The sequence below is a fragment of the Condylura cristata genome, unplaced genomic scaffold, assembly GCF_000260355.1.
Source record: "Condylura cristata isolate star-nosed mole 26May11 unplaced genomic scaffold, ConCri1.0 scaffold00001, whole genome shotgun sequence".
Lineage (NCBI taxonomy): Eukaryota > Metazoa > Chordata > Mammalia > Eulipotyphla > Talpidae > Condylura > Condylura cristata.
In genome coordinates, this window is record NW_004567102.1 from 86327766 (window position 1) to 86341591 (window position 13826).

Genomic DNA, 13826 nt, shown 5'->3' on the forward strand with positions numbered 1-13826 from the left:
TCAAGAATCCATAGTACTAGCAATGACTGTACAAGTGGAGAAGAGAAATCGGCTCTTTACAGAGAGAGCTACAAATAAAACAAGTAAAAGAAAGGACTTCGGGCCCTCCCTGGTGGTGCAACAGGCTAGGACACAGCACTGCAAGCTGGCGGCAGCCGCTTCAGTGTGGGTTTGATCCCCGCCCCGGAGGTGACCCCCAGGACGCGGCAGACCTCTCCTGACCCGCCACTGCTCGCCTCAGCAGCGCACTTCCTCAATCGGCCTGTTCTGCTCCCCGCTTTGTCTCTGGTGAATCCTCACCACCCCTGCACCTCTAGCCTGCACCCAGCCCTGCCTCTCTGTATGCATAAATAAATAAATCTTTAAAAAAAAAGAAAAAAGAAAAAGAAACTTCATTTTGGAGAACACACCAGACCGACACATCAAGGGCCTTCCGAAGGCAGCAGCAAGGTTGTGAGGGGGCAGCAGGCTGTGGACCTGTCCCGGTGCAGGGAGCCCCCGAGGGGTCACAGGGCAATGCAGGTGCCTCCCACGGGCACCTGGCTGCAGGAGTCACTTCCTGACCCCAGGCCTGTGCCGTGGCTCTGTTAAGGGAGCGAGGGCGTGTGGAGATTCTTTGCACCAATTACTTTTGGAAACCTGTTAAAGTCTAGAAATATTTCAAATTGGAAAAAACTATCCAGGATATAAGCTCAAAACACAGGACGATGTAAACACTTGCGTCCTGACAGCAGCCCTGTGCCTTCTACGCTGCGGCCTCCAGTCACTCCAGGGGCCACTCCTGGCTGCCTCCGCACGTCCACAGGCGGATGCCCGTCTCCTCTGCTGCCTGAGGGCACCTCCCAGCTCCCCACTGCGGGAGGAGGGCGGAGCTGGGGTCTTGCCGCTGCACTCTGGATGTGCTGTGCTCAAGTTGGGGTTCCAAAGCCAGGAAGCAGAAAATGGCTGACACCTGGCACCGGCAGGTGGCTGCAGCAGAACCCCTCCACCCCGGCACGTCCAGGCGCCCGCGAAGCCGCAGCTAACACTGAGCCTCGAGTCAGGGACGGCACAGCTCGTGTCAGTCTCGTTATAAGGTGGCTGGGCTGCACACGGAAATGAAAACACGCCACTCACACCCCAAGTAAGGGTAAGATCCCGTTTCTCGATTCGGTCCCCGACGTGTCCACAAAGCCTTTCAGCATCCTCTCTCCGAAAGGGTTAACTGAATCGCTAGGGGGAGCCTCAGATGAAACCCCCTGGGGCCCCCACAGAGGCCTCATGGGCTGGACAGAGCCCTAGAAAGGGGCCGGAGGCAGCCATTAGCGTGGCCTGTTCAGCAGCAGCAGCCATTAGCGTGGCCTGACTTTGGGGGTCACATCCTCCTGCACCCCCACCCACCTCCCGGCCCTGCCCTCTCCCTGTACCCCGCATTTCTCACTAAGCCCAAGGTTTGCTTCTGCTGTGCTTTGCCAGCGTCCCCGTGTTCTGTTACATATTCCCCATGTTACAAAAGCGCGCTTTTAAGGGCCGAAGGGCTGGCGGCAGGGGCGGGGCCTTCCACTTCGCGCCCATGAGTCTGAGGACGCCCCGCTGGCCGGAACGCTGCAGGCCCCAGGCGGACCGTGCCCACTCCCTGCCTGTCCGAGTTCCCGCCTCCTCTGACCTAAGGGTTTAAGCCCAGGAAGGACAGACCCTCGCTTCCAGCCCCACCTGCTACCTGGTGGCTTCACACGGTCAGGAGTGACCCCTGGAGCCTTTCCCAATCGGGGAATAGTTAGTACCAAAGAAGACAAGCATTTTAGTAAAATGAGGCTGTGTCTGTAGCAGCCTCTACCATCCCAGGGCCAGAATGTAGGGTGCAGGGTTCCTCGCTTGACCAAGGCTCCAAGATCCCCGCCGTCCAGGCAGGGGCAGCCCCAGGCCACGGGCTCTGCTTCTCCAGCAGGGATCTGGGCACCCCGCACCCCTCGCCCCCAGCCAGTCTCCTGCTCTTCCTGGCAACCAAGCTGTCAATATTTGACTCCAAGGAAAAACTTTTGGGTCTGCTGATTGTACTGACTGACTGAGTGTCTGGATCATGTTTGCTGGGGATGTGGGCGGTGTGTGTGTGGGGGGGGGGTCCTGGGGCCATCACTTTCTTTGAGGAGACACCTTTGAGCTTGGAAGTTTTACTTGGAAAAATGTACATCGTGTGGATTGGGGGTAGCCGCCAGCTGACTTCAGCAGGTTCTTGCCTATGGCTGCTTCCTGCCGCTGGAAAAACCTGTTTGGACTGCCCTGAGCGTGGCTGTTACAGGATCTGGTCATTCAAGAAAGAAGGTCAAGACAGAGGCAGATTCCCACATGGATTCCACGGGCCCGCAGCCTCTGTGCTGGCTGGCCAGCCCCGGGCTCGGACTCAGGGCCTCCGGGAGCCCCCCACTCCCAGAATGCTCCTGTTCCCCTGCAGCCCAGCCGGCACACCTGGGGGGAGCTCAGGGGCCTCGGGGCTCACCTGGAGGCCCTGGGGAGAGCCCCGGGATTTCCTGATCAGCCCAGCCTGGGTCACGCCCAATGACACCCTTCCTCCAGGGGAGAGCGAGGCCCCTCGAATGCAGGCCTCCTGCCCCCCACTCAGTGAAGGGCCTGGGGACCCGGCGACACCCACTGGGTGGGCCTTCAGAGGCTGCGGCGATATCACTTGTCAAAAGCGGTGCCCCTTGGTCACAGATGCCAGAGGGTGGGGATGCGGGGCCTTGGGGAGCCGAGAGCCCCAACACCGGAGACCGGCGAGGTGGCCAGGGTGCTCAGACGAGAGGGCCTCGCCGGGAGGGCGACACCCCGCGGCCCCAGTTCCAGGGGCCCGCGCACAGGCAACCCGGCACTGGCCGCACCGCCCATGTTCCCGATGCTGGACGCAGGTCGGAGGTCGGAGGGCCGGGGGGCCACGATCCCGGAGCCTCCCGCCAGGCGCACTGCTGCTCAGTCTGCCCAGAGCCTCAGGCCACCATCCGGGTGTGTTTGGGGGAGCCCTGTCGAGCTGAGGCCCGTGGGGAACACGAGCTCTCTTCCCAGTAGGGTACTGCCTCTTACAGTCAGGTTGCTACTGACTAGAAAAATCCAGAATATCGACTTAGCCTCCGGGAGCCACCAAGGAAAACATGCCTGTGGTGAATCAGAATGATCTTCCTGTGTGTCTGGCCCGGCGGCCACAGGGTGGGCAGGGGAGGCCGCGGGAGGCCCTGCGGCCACAGGGTGGGCAGGGGAGGCCGCGGGAGGCCCGGGCGGCTCTACACGGCCGCGCTGGTGGGCCGTTGCGGCGAGTGGACTCTGACATCGCCCACAGGACGAAAAGCGCCCCTGGTTGGAGCAACGCGAATGTCAAGCCCCGGTGGGCTGAGCCGGAGGGGCCTCCGCGGAAGGGCCCCCTCCAGAGCCCCCCCGGGCCCCGGCTCCCTGCAGGGCCCTGGCTGCACGTGCGGTCAACGGGACCTGGGGCGAGCAGGACGCAGGCCTCTGAGCTGGGCGCCGGCGTGAGGTGCCCATGAAGACTCACCCCGGGCCAGTTACGTCGCTAGTGAAAGGGCAGAAGCCCCCCTCGTCCTCAGCCCACCCCCCCACCACCCCAGCAGCCTGTGAAGCTGCACTCACTTGTCATCTTTTTCATAAATGTTGAGTCCGAGGGCATCAACTCCGAGCCAGAGGTCTGTTCCTTTCTTGTTTTTTATCTCAAAGTAGTTGATGCCGTACATTTCCAGGTCCTGGGCGATCTTCAGGTACTCCAGCATGGCGCTGTCTCTGGGGGACAGCAGAGGTCAGCACGCGCTGCGGTCGGAAAGGGGACTCTGGCCTGTCCTTCCGCTGGCCAGGCGCGCCCCCACCCTGAGAGGAGCGCCCACTTCCCCAGTCCAGAGCCGGGCACAGGCCCTCTCGTTAGCCCGGGGCCCCGGGCTGCACCCCTCCTCATGGGCAGACTCCACTTGGCTTAGTTACTGTCCTCCACAGACACCCGGGCCAGGCGGGAAACTGGACACCGCGTCTCTGAGCCCCGAATGGCACGCGGCGGGAGGCGGGACGGGCAGACACTGCCCTGCCAGCAGGGCCCGGGACGGCGGGCTCTGCGCGGCCCCGCCGCGTCCCTCGCCACCGCCTGGCCGCCCTCCTCTTCCCTGGAGCGTGCGTCCCACCTGTGCACGCGTGCGGGCAGCCCCGCCCGCCATGAGCAGCGGGCACCCCTCGCGGGCGGGGAGGGGCCACTCGCCGGTGCGTGCACAAGCCCTCACCTGCAGACAAGGAAGGGAGTGGCCGCCGGGCCTGGAGGCCTCAGGCAGCAGCACCTGGCCTTGCTGGGGACCCCACCAGCACGCAGCCCGCAGCCGCGCCACCTGCAGCCCCGGGGGCGCCACTCACTTGAGCATCCCGCGGTGCTCGGCGTGCCACACCTGGATGCGGTCCTCCCACTGGTCTCTGGTGAGCTTGTGCTGGTCCATGACCCTGGAGAGAGAGGGGACACGGCACGGGCCGTGAGACGGACAGTGGACACCTCCTCCGGCCAGCCTTGACGGCGCACAGTGACACACAGGAAGCGCCCGTTTCTGCCTGAGATTGGCCTTTCTGCACCATCTTGAAGACTTTTCAGAAGCCAGAACAGGACACCCTGGTCCTGCCAGGCAAACTGTTCTTAAAGTCATCTGAAGGGGCCCTCCCTGGTGGTGCAATGGGGTAAAGTGCAGCACTGTGAAGCTGTCGCAGCCACTGTGGCATGAATTCGATCCCCAGCCTGGGAGTGACCCCCAGGGTGCAGCAGACCCCTCCTGTCTCCCCACTGCTCCCCTCAGCAGTGGATTTCAGTCCATCTTCCTGTTCTGCTCCCCACTCTGTCTGGTGAATCCTCTCAGCCCCTGCACCGCTGGCCTATACCCCAACTCTCTATGCATAAACAAGTAAATCTTCAAAAAAATAGTCATTTAGGAGGCCTCTTCTTCCCAAGGAGTCGTTTATGTCTGCCAGTGGCAAGTGACAGACAGGCCTGCTGACCACCCAGCAGGGGGGCCGAGGTGCTGGGCTCCGGAGTTGGACCAGCCTGTGGGCCCCACGTGCCAAGCCGAGGGCTCCTCGGTGCCTGCCAAGCTTTTCTACTGGAGCCTGGGGAGGGTCACTGGGCCCTGGGTACGGGCCGGCGGGTCAGTGTGAGGGGCAGCTTGGGGGTGCACGCGGGCCAGGAAGCACCGTGGGCACCAGCCTCAAGGAGCACCACCCTGAGGAGCCCTTGCGGCTCTGGCCGCCCTGCCAGCCCTGCTCACCTCTGGGGGATCAGCTTCTCGGAGCTGAGGTACCCCGACTGGTGTGTGTCTTTGTTATAGTCTGCAAACTTGGCCTGCACGGCGTAGGAGCCCAGGAGCACGGCCGTCTCGGGGGGGCAGTAGATCTCGTCGCTGAGAATCCCCTCCTTGACTTGCAGGAAGAACAGCTTCTGGGTGATGTCCTGGATGAGCTCCGTGGACACGTCCTCAGGGTAGAACTTGGCCCGGAACTTGAACTGCAGAGGGTTCTCCTTCCTGACCTCCTGGGCGGACACCTGGACGGGACCGAGCCCCACACGGTTGGCGAGGGCGAGACCCACCTGCCCAGGCCCGGCCGGCGGCGCTCTCTCACAGGGGCCTCGGCCAGCTCTCAGGAGGTTTCTCCGGAAAGCTGCCTCCTCGGCACTAAGACCAGAGGAGGCAGGCCCAGAGTCTGCCACTGACCCCCACACTGGGCTGGAAGCATAACAGCACCCCCCAACTGACGGGGCCCTCCAGCGCCCGCCCGCAGCTCTCGGGACCAGGGCGCCTCCTCAGACTACTTGAACCTGGCCTCCTGACCGGTGAGCCGGCTCCTGTGTCCGCCCACGTGGGCCTGGACTCTGCCTTCGCGTGCCAGCTGCCCCCCGACTTGTCACAGGGATGGGGGGCAGCGGGGGAGGGGAAGGGCCAGTTTTCAAGTTGGAAAAAGCCCATTCAGCTTTCTGCACCCCTTTACTATTATTCACAGACTGCGCCAGCCTTTAGGGCTGGAAGATCATCGGGCCTGGTGCAAGCAGAGCACTAACAGCCCTCACACAGCAGCCATGACGCCCGGCTCAGCGGGTTGGCAGCGTCCAGCAAGGTCGTGGAGAGCTCAGTGCCGCGCCTGGGAGCGCCAGGGTGGACACGGCATCTAATGCCCCGCCCACACCCCCGTACTGGAACCCAGGACCATTTCGTTTATAAAACTTCTATGCAGTGAAAAAGAAAAAGAAAAAAAAAATAAGACAGAATGTGGTGTCCCTGTCCCTGTTTCCATGTCAACGGGACAGAGCACCGGTTGACCTGCGGGGTCACCTTTGCTTACCTTTTTATCAAGTTTCAGCCAGGTAGGAAATCCTTTATTGTCCACATACTGGAGGCCAAAGTACCACACTTCCCGAAGGCCGATGGTCTTCACCACCTGTGGGGGGCACAGTGTGAGACCTGGGGGAGCGGCCTCCAGCACCCACCCGCTGGCACCCCCCATGCCTTCCCCACTGGCGTCCTGGGGACCTGTCACCACCTGAGCTGCTTGACCCACGTCACGGAGGGAGTTGACTTTCCACATCAACCCGAGCGGTCTCAGGATGAAGCTGGAAGTCTCCAAAACTCGCACCACTCCTGTGCCGTGCCGAGGACAGGCCGGGTGAGGGGCAGTGAGCCCAGGCCGCCGTGATCGCGTGCCGCAGGTGAGCATGCCACCCGCCAGGTGTGCCCAGGGACACCAGGGCTCACGGTTCCCAACGTGCAGCCGAGGAGCACTCGTGCCCCTGACTGCCCTCGGCTTCTGGGCACGTGGCGCGGGGCTGGCCTCAGGGGAAGGTGGTCTCGGGACGGGGGGCGCAGATGGCCACGGGCTTCTGGGAGCCAGCTTGGGGGTGCTCGGCACACACACCGTGTCCTGACACAGGGAGGGGAGTTCAACCCCAGGTTCCCGGGAGGATCTGACGCGTGAAACTCCTCCACAGTGCTAGAAAACCAGTCTCAGGGCCCCCCCCTTGCGAAGGGCCCGGGCTGGCCGTCCTGTGTCCAGGTGTCAGAAAGGCAGCTGGGGGGTCCAGCTGAACATCACCAAACTGAGCCCCAGGCCTTGTGACGTTTTTCATACTTAAAAAAAAGAGGTTCCCATTCTACACACAGAAACAACCGTCGACGGAAGCCACCAGGCATCGGGGCGCCTGCCTAAGAATCAACCCAAAGTTCCAGTGACCCCACCCACACTGCTCCCCCTCGGCCGCAGAGCGGGCCTGCAGGCTCACAGCCAGGCCTGTCGCCCTCCCTGCTCACCCAGAAGCGGCTGAGGCTGTCACCGCACCCTCGTCACAGAGCGACAGGAGACCCCCCTTCTCCATGTGCGCTACTCCGGAGACTTCTGGGAGACCCCCGCTTGTTTTGCTGGCCACCGAGTGGACGCTGGGCGGCAGACCCGGCCTCTGCGCCTGCCCGCGCACTCGCCAGTCCCTGCAGACCCTGCGGCCTTCGGCGGCACCCCGCCACCCCCTTGTCGGGTGGGTGTAGAGCCCCCACACGTGCCACCCTCTCCTGCACCCAGTCTGGCTGTGCGGGGTCTCCCGAGTGTGAGGGCCTGTCCATGCGCGTCCCCCGCTCCCTGGCAGAGTCACGCCGATTTTCAGGGCCACAACCCAGATGCTCTGGCCGAACCCACCCCTGGACAGCGGCTTGTCCACCCCCCACATGGGCGTGGCCGGCAGAGGAAACAGCTCCCAGGGGGCAGGCTCCCCACTCACTCCCCACCCCAGGGGCCCCCAAAGAGCAGAGGCAGGGGTCTATCAGAAGTAGTGGCATTTCTGCTTTTTAGCCTAAATGCCACAGATTCCTTCAGCGGCCTCCTCACACAGGCGACGAGTGACGTGCATACGGACGCCACCCCTGACGCTGACAGTAGACGACAGAACCAGCCGTCACCGCAGAGCTAGCTGCCGCCTCTGAGTCAAAAAACTTGCTTGATGACCACCCGCAGCAAGGGCCCTGGCTGACACAGGCCCAGGGCTGCGGGGAGAGCCAGCCGTGTCCAGCCAGCGCCACGTGGCACTTAGCCGGCTCCGCCACCCGGCTTCAAGGCCGCTCTTTCAGAAACCTGCAGATTTTTACCCCAAGGCCAGCCCCACCCAAGGCAGTACATACATTTATCCTATTTGGGTGAGGTGGAGCAGTGGATGATCCCAAAATGACGGCACGGGACAGCCAGGGACAGTCGCCCACAGCCAGAGGCTCCGCGTCTCACACCTGCCTGATGCGGACGCACCTGCCTGCGGCACCCCCGGCCCCATGCACACCACTGCCCGGCAGGCACCCCCTCTGCCCTGGCCCCATGCGCAAGCAGCAGGAAGCCGTGCACTCACGGGCGGAGCATGGCTGGCCCCGTGCGTGCAGGTATGCGCCCCCTGGGGCCCACCTGCAGGGGAGAGAGATGGTCAAGAAAAGAACAGCCACCTGTTGCTTTTAAACTTGCTAAAATTCGCCTCCCCACTTGCCCGGTCAGCACCCAGCCCAGTTTCTAGATTTGGTGCAAGGGTGCAGTGCAGACCCCCGTCTCGTCCCGGGTCCTCCCGGGAAAGCAGGCCGCTGTCCTCAGCGCTGGCACACGGGCTGCCTGTCCCCCAGCCCAGCGGCCGGAGAGAGGGTCCCTCAGCACAGAAGGGGATCCTGCTCCCCCAGGCTGGGAGCTGTTCCCGGGCTCCGCCTTAGTTTTCGGGGTGGTGTGCTGTTCCTATTCGAATGCACTGCACTGCCTCAGGTCTCAAGCCCTGGTCTGTGCTGCCCATTGGGGCAGACATGGAAAACTCGCCCCCAGGTTCCTGGGTCCCAGGTTCGCCCCTCTTGCACCAAGTGGGAGGAGGCTTGGACAGGAAGGGGAAGGCGGAGAGCCCGTGTCTGCCTCAACCCCATGATGGGATCCGGGTTTCCACATTCCACTTACTCACACCTGAACGACCTCTGGGGGGGCTGGCCTCCTGGGGTACACACCTTAGCACCTCGGTAAGAGACAGCCCCACCCAGGTGTCCCTCCGCACGCCAGGCAGGTAAGGCAGGGCAGGACAGGCCGCGGCTGATTTTGCAGCCTGAATACTAAGAATGGGTCTTATATTTAGACCTGAAATGCCCGGGAAAAGTAAAATCATATAAAAACTTCAGAGTCTGTAACTGCAATTTGATTGGCGCACGGCCACGCTCTGGCTGTCTGCTGCCCGCCTCTCACCACCGGACGGGGGAGCTGAGCAGAGGCCAGGAGACCCCGACGCCTCGCCCCCGGGGCCTTCACAGCCCAAGCGTGCTGCGTGTGACGAGCAGCCTGACAAACAAGTGTTTTCCAATCTTTGGGAAAATGATTGAGCAAACTGAGATATTATTTGGCCTGGGAAATAGTTAATAAATTAACAAAAATATAAACAATGACCCATATTTAGTAAATATGAAAAGGTGTTCCCAACAGTTGGTACAGCTTCTGCTTTGCAAAGGGGTTGAATTATTTTCTCTAAATCCTCACTTCTTTTCTGTGCAAGCACGGACATTCAGAAATAAGATCCTGCTCTGGCGGAGAGGCTGGGGCCGGGAGCCGGGCAGAGGCCGGAGTCGAGGGGGGAGGGCTCTTCCTTAGGCAGGTGTGAGGGACACGGGCCAGAGGTCTCTGAGTGGCCGGCACCGCCTGGGCTTTCCTGCCCGGCCGCTGAGTCCGGGCCAGCACCTGTCAGGTGTCCCTGGTCTATACGACACACACCTTGCACCTATGCATTCTGCAGTGCCGGTTACGGAGCTCTACAGTGCCGTAAACAGCGCCGAACTTCGACCTTTTCTCGCCGATGACCTCAAGGCCCCTGACACCCCAACAAGGTGGGGCACGGGGCCGCAGATGTCCCCAACTTCCAGCAGGAGTCAGCAGCCGAGGAAGACTAGCCCCGGCCCAGCACGCGGGTTGCCGGTCAGCAGAGCTGCCCTCCTACCCCCGCCTGCAGGCAGCCTTTCCACTCGGCGGTGCCTGGCACACCCTCCCAAGAGAACTTCGCACCGGGGCACGGAGTCACGTATGGCGATGAACAGCTCAACTCTATTTAGTTCCACTAGGTTTTCTTTGCTGCATGTTTACCGGTGCAGAATGCTTTGGGCAGAGGCGAGCGTGATGAGGTGGGCCCCGGAAAGGGCCGAAGGGCTGGCCGGTTGGGCAAAGGGCCAGGGAGCCGCTGGCGGGGGCTGCCTGGCTCCGCCCGGCCCGGCGGCACCAGCCACACAGCTGACCCTCCGCCAGCCGCCCGTGGGAGCCGGCCGGGGACCACGGAGGCCAGGGCCCGGGTGAGCAGGGGGTGCCTGGGCAAGATGGCAGGGGTGCGCGCCCCCCGCCCCCGGGCAGCGCCGGGAGCAGGCTCAGCAAAGCGAACCATTCGGAAGAGGCAAACACGTTTTTCTAAGTGAGAGCGGATCTTCTCTCAGGATCTTCTCTCGGGAACTCAGACCAACCTGATCGAAGAGCTGCTTTCCTGTCGTGTTCGGCTGGATGGCGAACTCCAGCTCCGCGTCCATGGTGGTGACTCGGACATTGATCTAGAAAACACGAGACAAGAGCTGAGCCGGGTCCCGTCCCCTTCCCCGGCACCTCCGCCTTCCCCGGGAACCGGCTGCTTAGCGGGTGGCAGGGGTGCTCCACGGGGCTGTTCTCACGCCAACTGCCCCCACGCGCACACACATGTTCCCACGCGCACACACGTGCTCCCACGCACACACACACACGGAGCCTCAGCTTGTGCAGCCTGGGCACCCGGTGGCCCTCGCTGCCCGAACACAGGTGACTAAAGCCCAGGGTGTGCAAGCGCGTGCAACAGCAGAAACTTGCAAAATTGTTTGAAAAATTAAGCAAAACGGCAGAGCGCCACAGGGCCTGCCTGGCCGAAGGATCATGAAGGTGGAGGCGACCGAGGCCACAGGTGGCCTGAAGACAGTGCCAGTCAGTCGTTGTTGGTTAAAAAACGCATTCCAGGCCCTCCCTGGTGGCGCAGCGGGTTAAAGCGCAGCACTTTAACCCGCTAAAGCCGCTTCCGCATGAGTTCGATTCCCGCCTGCCCCGGAGGTGACCACAGGGCGCGGCAGACCTCTCCTGACCCGCTCGCTGCTCCCCTCAGCTGTGGACTTTGTCGATCTGCCTGTTCTGCTCCCCACTCTGTCTCTGGTGAAGCCTCTCGCCGCCCCTGAGCCTCTGGCCTGTACCCCACTTCTGTATGCACAAATAAATAAATCTTAAAAAAAAAAACGCATTCCAACCAAGGAGTCTTCAAATTTTGAAAAGAGCCAGACTTGCAAGCGCATGACCAACACACAAACCTGGCCGGTCTGCCACTGTCCCGGTGCAGTCCTGCCGCGCGCTGGGACACGCCTGGGCTCACTAGTTTTCAGATGAAATAAAGATGCAGGCAGCGGGGTGGCATGACCCTCAGTCCTTTCCGCCACAGCCCAGTGAGGCTCAGCGCACAGTGGCCGCGCCTGGGACAGACAAGTCAGCGCCACGGGAGTCCTCCCTCCGGAAGCAAGAGTCGTCCCCACCGGGCATTTCCCCGCACCAGGCCGTGGTGACGAGACTTCAGGCTCATGCCGCTGACTGCTCCGGCTGACTCACTGGGCCGAAGTGAGTCTTCTTTTCCAGATTAAAAAAAAAAGTTTCCCTCCAACTCCAGCCCACACATGAAAGAAGTGGTGTTGCCTTAGAAGATAAGGCCTATTTTAAGCTCTTCCATCGTAGGAAAATAGGCAAAACTAAGTTGCGCTTTCTTTTCCTGATGACAGTATTTTTTTCTTGGATGTCGAAACGACTATTATGAAACCCAGAATCAAGCAATTATCTCCCTCAGTTATGGTGCCAAGAGCGCGTACTGGCGATGGGAAAGTAGCCACAAAACCAAATATTCCATAATGGACACAGCTCCAAGGGCCACTCACAAGCCCCAAGGACAGATCACCCTCAAAAGTGGGGTAATGTAGGCCCCTGGATGTGCTTTTTCCCTTTAGAGTTTACTGACTCAGAAACGGAACCAGCAAGGAACTTGTACCGACGGCCGCCAGTGGCCATCACCCTCTTTTAGCCATATAAACGACCAGAGTGCGTGCCCGGGAGTTCGGACACTAAATTCTGAGGACAGTGAGAAATGTCACTTGCTGAAACCAAAGCTAACAGTTAACACAAAAAGGATGTTATTGACCATTTTTTCAAGTCATCGATAGGAGTCTAGAAGAAACGGTTTCAAACGTTCTGAAGCAGGTCCGCTCCCGACTCAAAGTTCATCCGGGTAGGAGACCCCCTCCTAGAAGGCATTTGGAAACGGGGGAGGGGAGTTCTTTTAGGCAGCTCCAGGACTGGGGCACTTCAGTGAGAGGGCTCAGGACGCCAGGAGCCCTGTGCTGTCGGGAACCCACGACCCCAGAAAGTGAGCAGTGCCCTGGGGCTGGAGGGTGGAGATGGCCATGTGTAAAGTGGCCTCAACCAGCAGGGACGCGCCTGCACGACCTGCCACCCACGCCCGGGCCGGACCTCCTGCGGCCAGCTCTCCCAATGCAGCCCTCTGGCCGGAGTCCGGGCGGTTGGCCTTTCCACAGGGTCCGTCCAGGACCCCAGGCCCTTGCCGCTGTACACTTGACCCAGGTGGCATGCCAAGGCCAGCGACCCGCTGGCGCCGAGGACTCCAGCCGCCAGCGGCAGGTGCTGCCTCATGGCTCATGCTGCCACCCGAGTACTGATCTGGGGGTGCACCAGAATTTCCCTCTTTCCCAAAGCCCCCCATAAACGATAAGATACTTTTAATGAGCATGCGGACATCCTGGACAGTGCCCGCTGACCGTCTTCCTACAGAGGCCGAGAAGGGAGTGCGTGAAAGGCAAACATGTGACCGGCATCAGCACCCTGGGGGTGTGCGTGTCGCCTGCTTGTCATCACCCCAGAGCTCCTCACTGGGGCCGTGGGTTCCCGACAGCACAGGGCTCCTGGCGTCCTGAGCCCTCTCACTGAAGTGCCCCAGTCCCGGAGCCGCCTAAAAGAACTCCCCTCCCCCGTTTCCAAATGCCTTCTAGGAGGGGTCTCCTACCCGGATGAAAGTGCACAGCAGGGCGGGCTGCCTCAGTGGTATGCTCAGCAGTTTCATGAGAGGCTCCTGGATCATTTTCAACTTTGTGGATCTTCCATAATGGGCTGAATTAGCACAAACTTGTATCTGTTTCCAGTGAAATGTTTACTCAGGGGACAGGTTCTTTGACACATACTCTGTTCTACTTATCCAGGGGCTTCGAGACCACGTTGAACAACTAAGGAAACATCTAAATCCAAGTTCCCTGCCATGGTCTTCGGTTCCCATGGTGAGTGACTGCTTCTTGCCGGCTGGGTACATGGGTTAGGCCACTGCACTCACGTTTGCAACAGAGCCACAGAGATCAGGTGGACTGTGTGGTCGCATGGTCAGTGAGACGCTGGCCTCACAACAGCACAGAGCTCCGAGGCAATCACCACAAGTCTTACTGTCCTGGGGAACCCCCAGGTCACACACTTTCCCCCGGCCGCTGGACCTCACGGTGCGGTGTGGATGGAGGCACCTCACTGGTCACTCACAGGGCACCCACAGGGTGGGCAGTGTCCTCGCTCAGGCTTGCCAAGCCATCCAACCTTTGAACACCAGCTTGGTGGTAGTGATGGGAGGCAGAGACTGACCCGTGCCCTAGCCCCATTCGCAAACACAGAACCATGGGGACGGTAACCAGTGTGCGTGGTAACCGGCGTGCGTGGTAACCAGTGTGCGTGGTAAGTGGTGTGCGTGGTAACCGGCGTGC

The 13826-nt window shown here is 61.2% G+C and overlaps 1 protein-coding gene across 1 annotated transcript in view; it reads right to left on the bottom strand.

Annotated features, from left to right (window-relative positions):
• Window positions 1-13826, bottom strand: part of EZR (ezrin) — a 40107-nt gene that overhangs the window by 8087 nt on the left and 18194 nt on the right. The window contains exons 2-7 of the mRNA XM_012735165.1: window positions 10482-10565; window positions 6334-6429; window positions 5265-5539; window positions 4372-4455; window positions 3613-3759; window positions 2169-2281 (exon numbers count right to left, since the gene is read on the bottom strand). Of these exons, the coding sequence (XP_012590619.1) occupies window positions 2169-2281; window positions 3613-3759; window positions 4372-4455; window positions 5265-5539; window positions 6334-6429; window positions 10482-10565 (799 nt within the window). The remainder of the gene's footprint in view (window positions 1-2168; window positions 2282-3612; window positions 3760-4371; window positions 4456-5264; window positions 5540-6333; window positions 6430-10481; window positions 10566-13826) is intronic.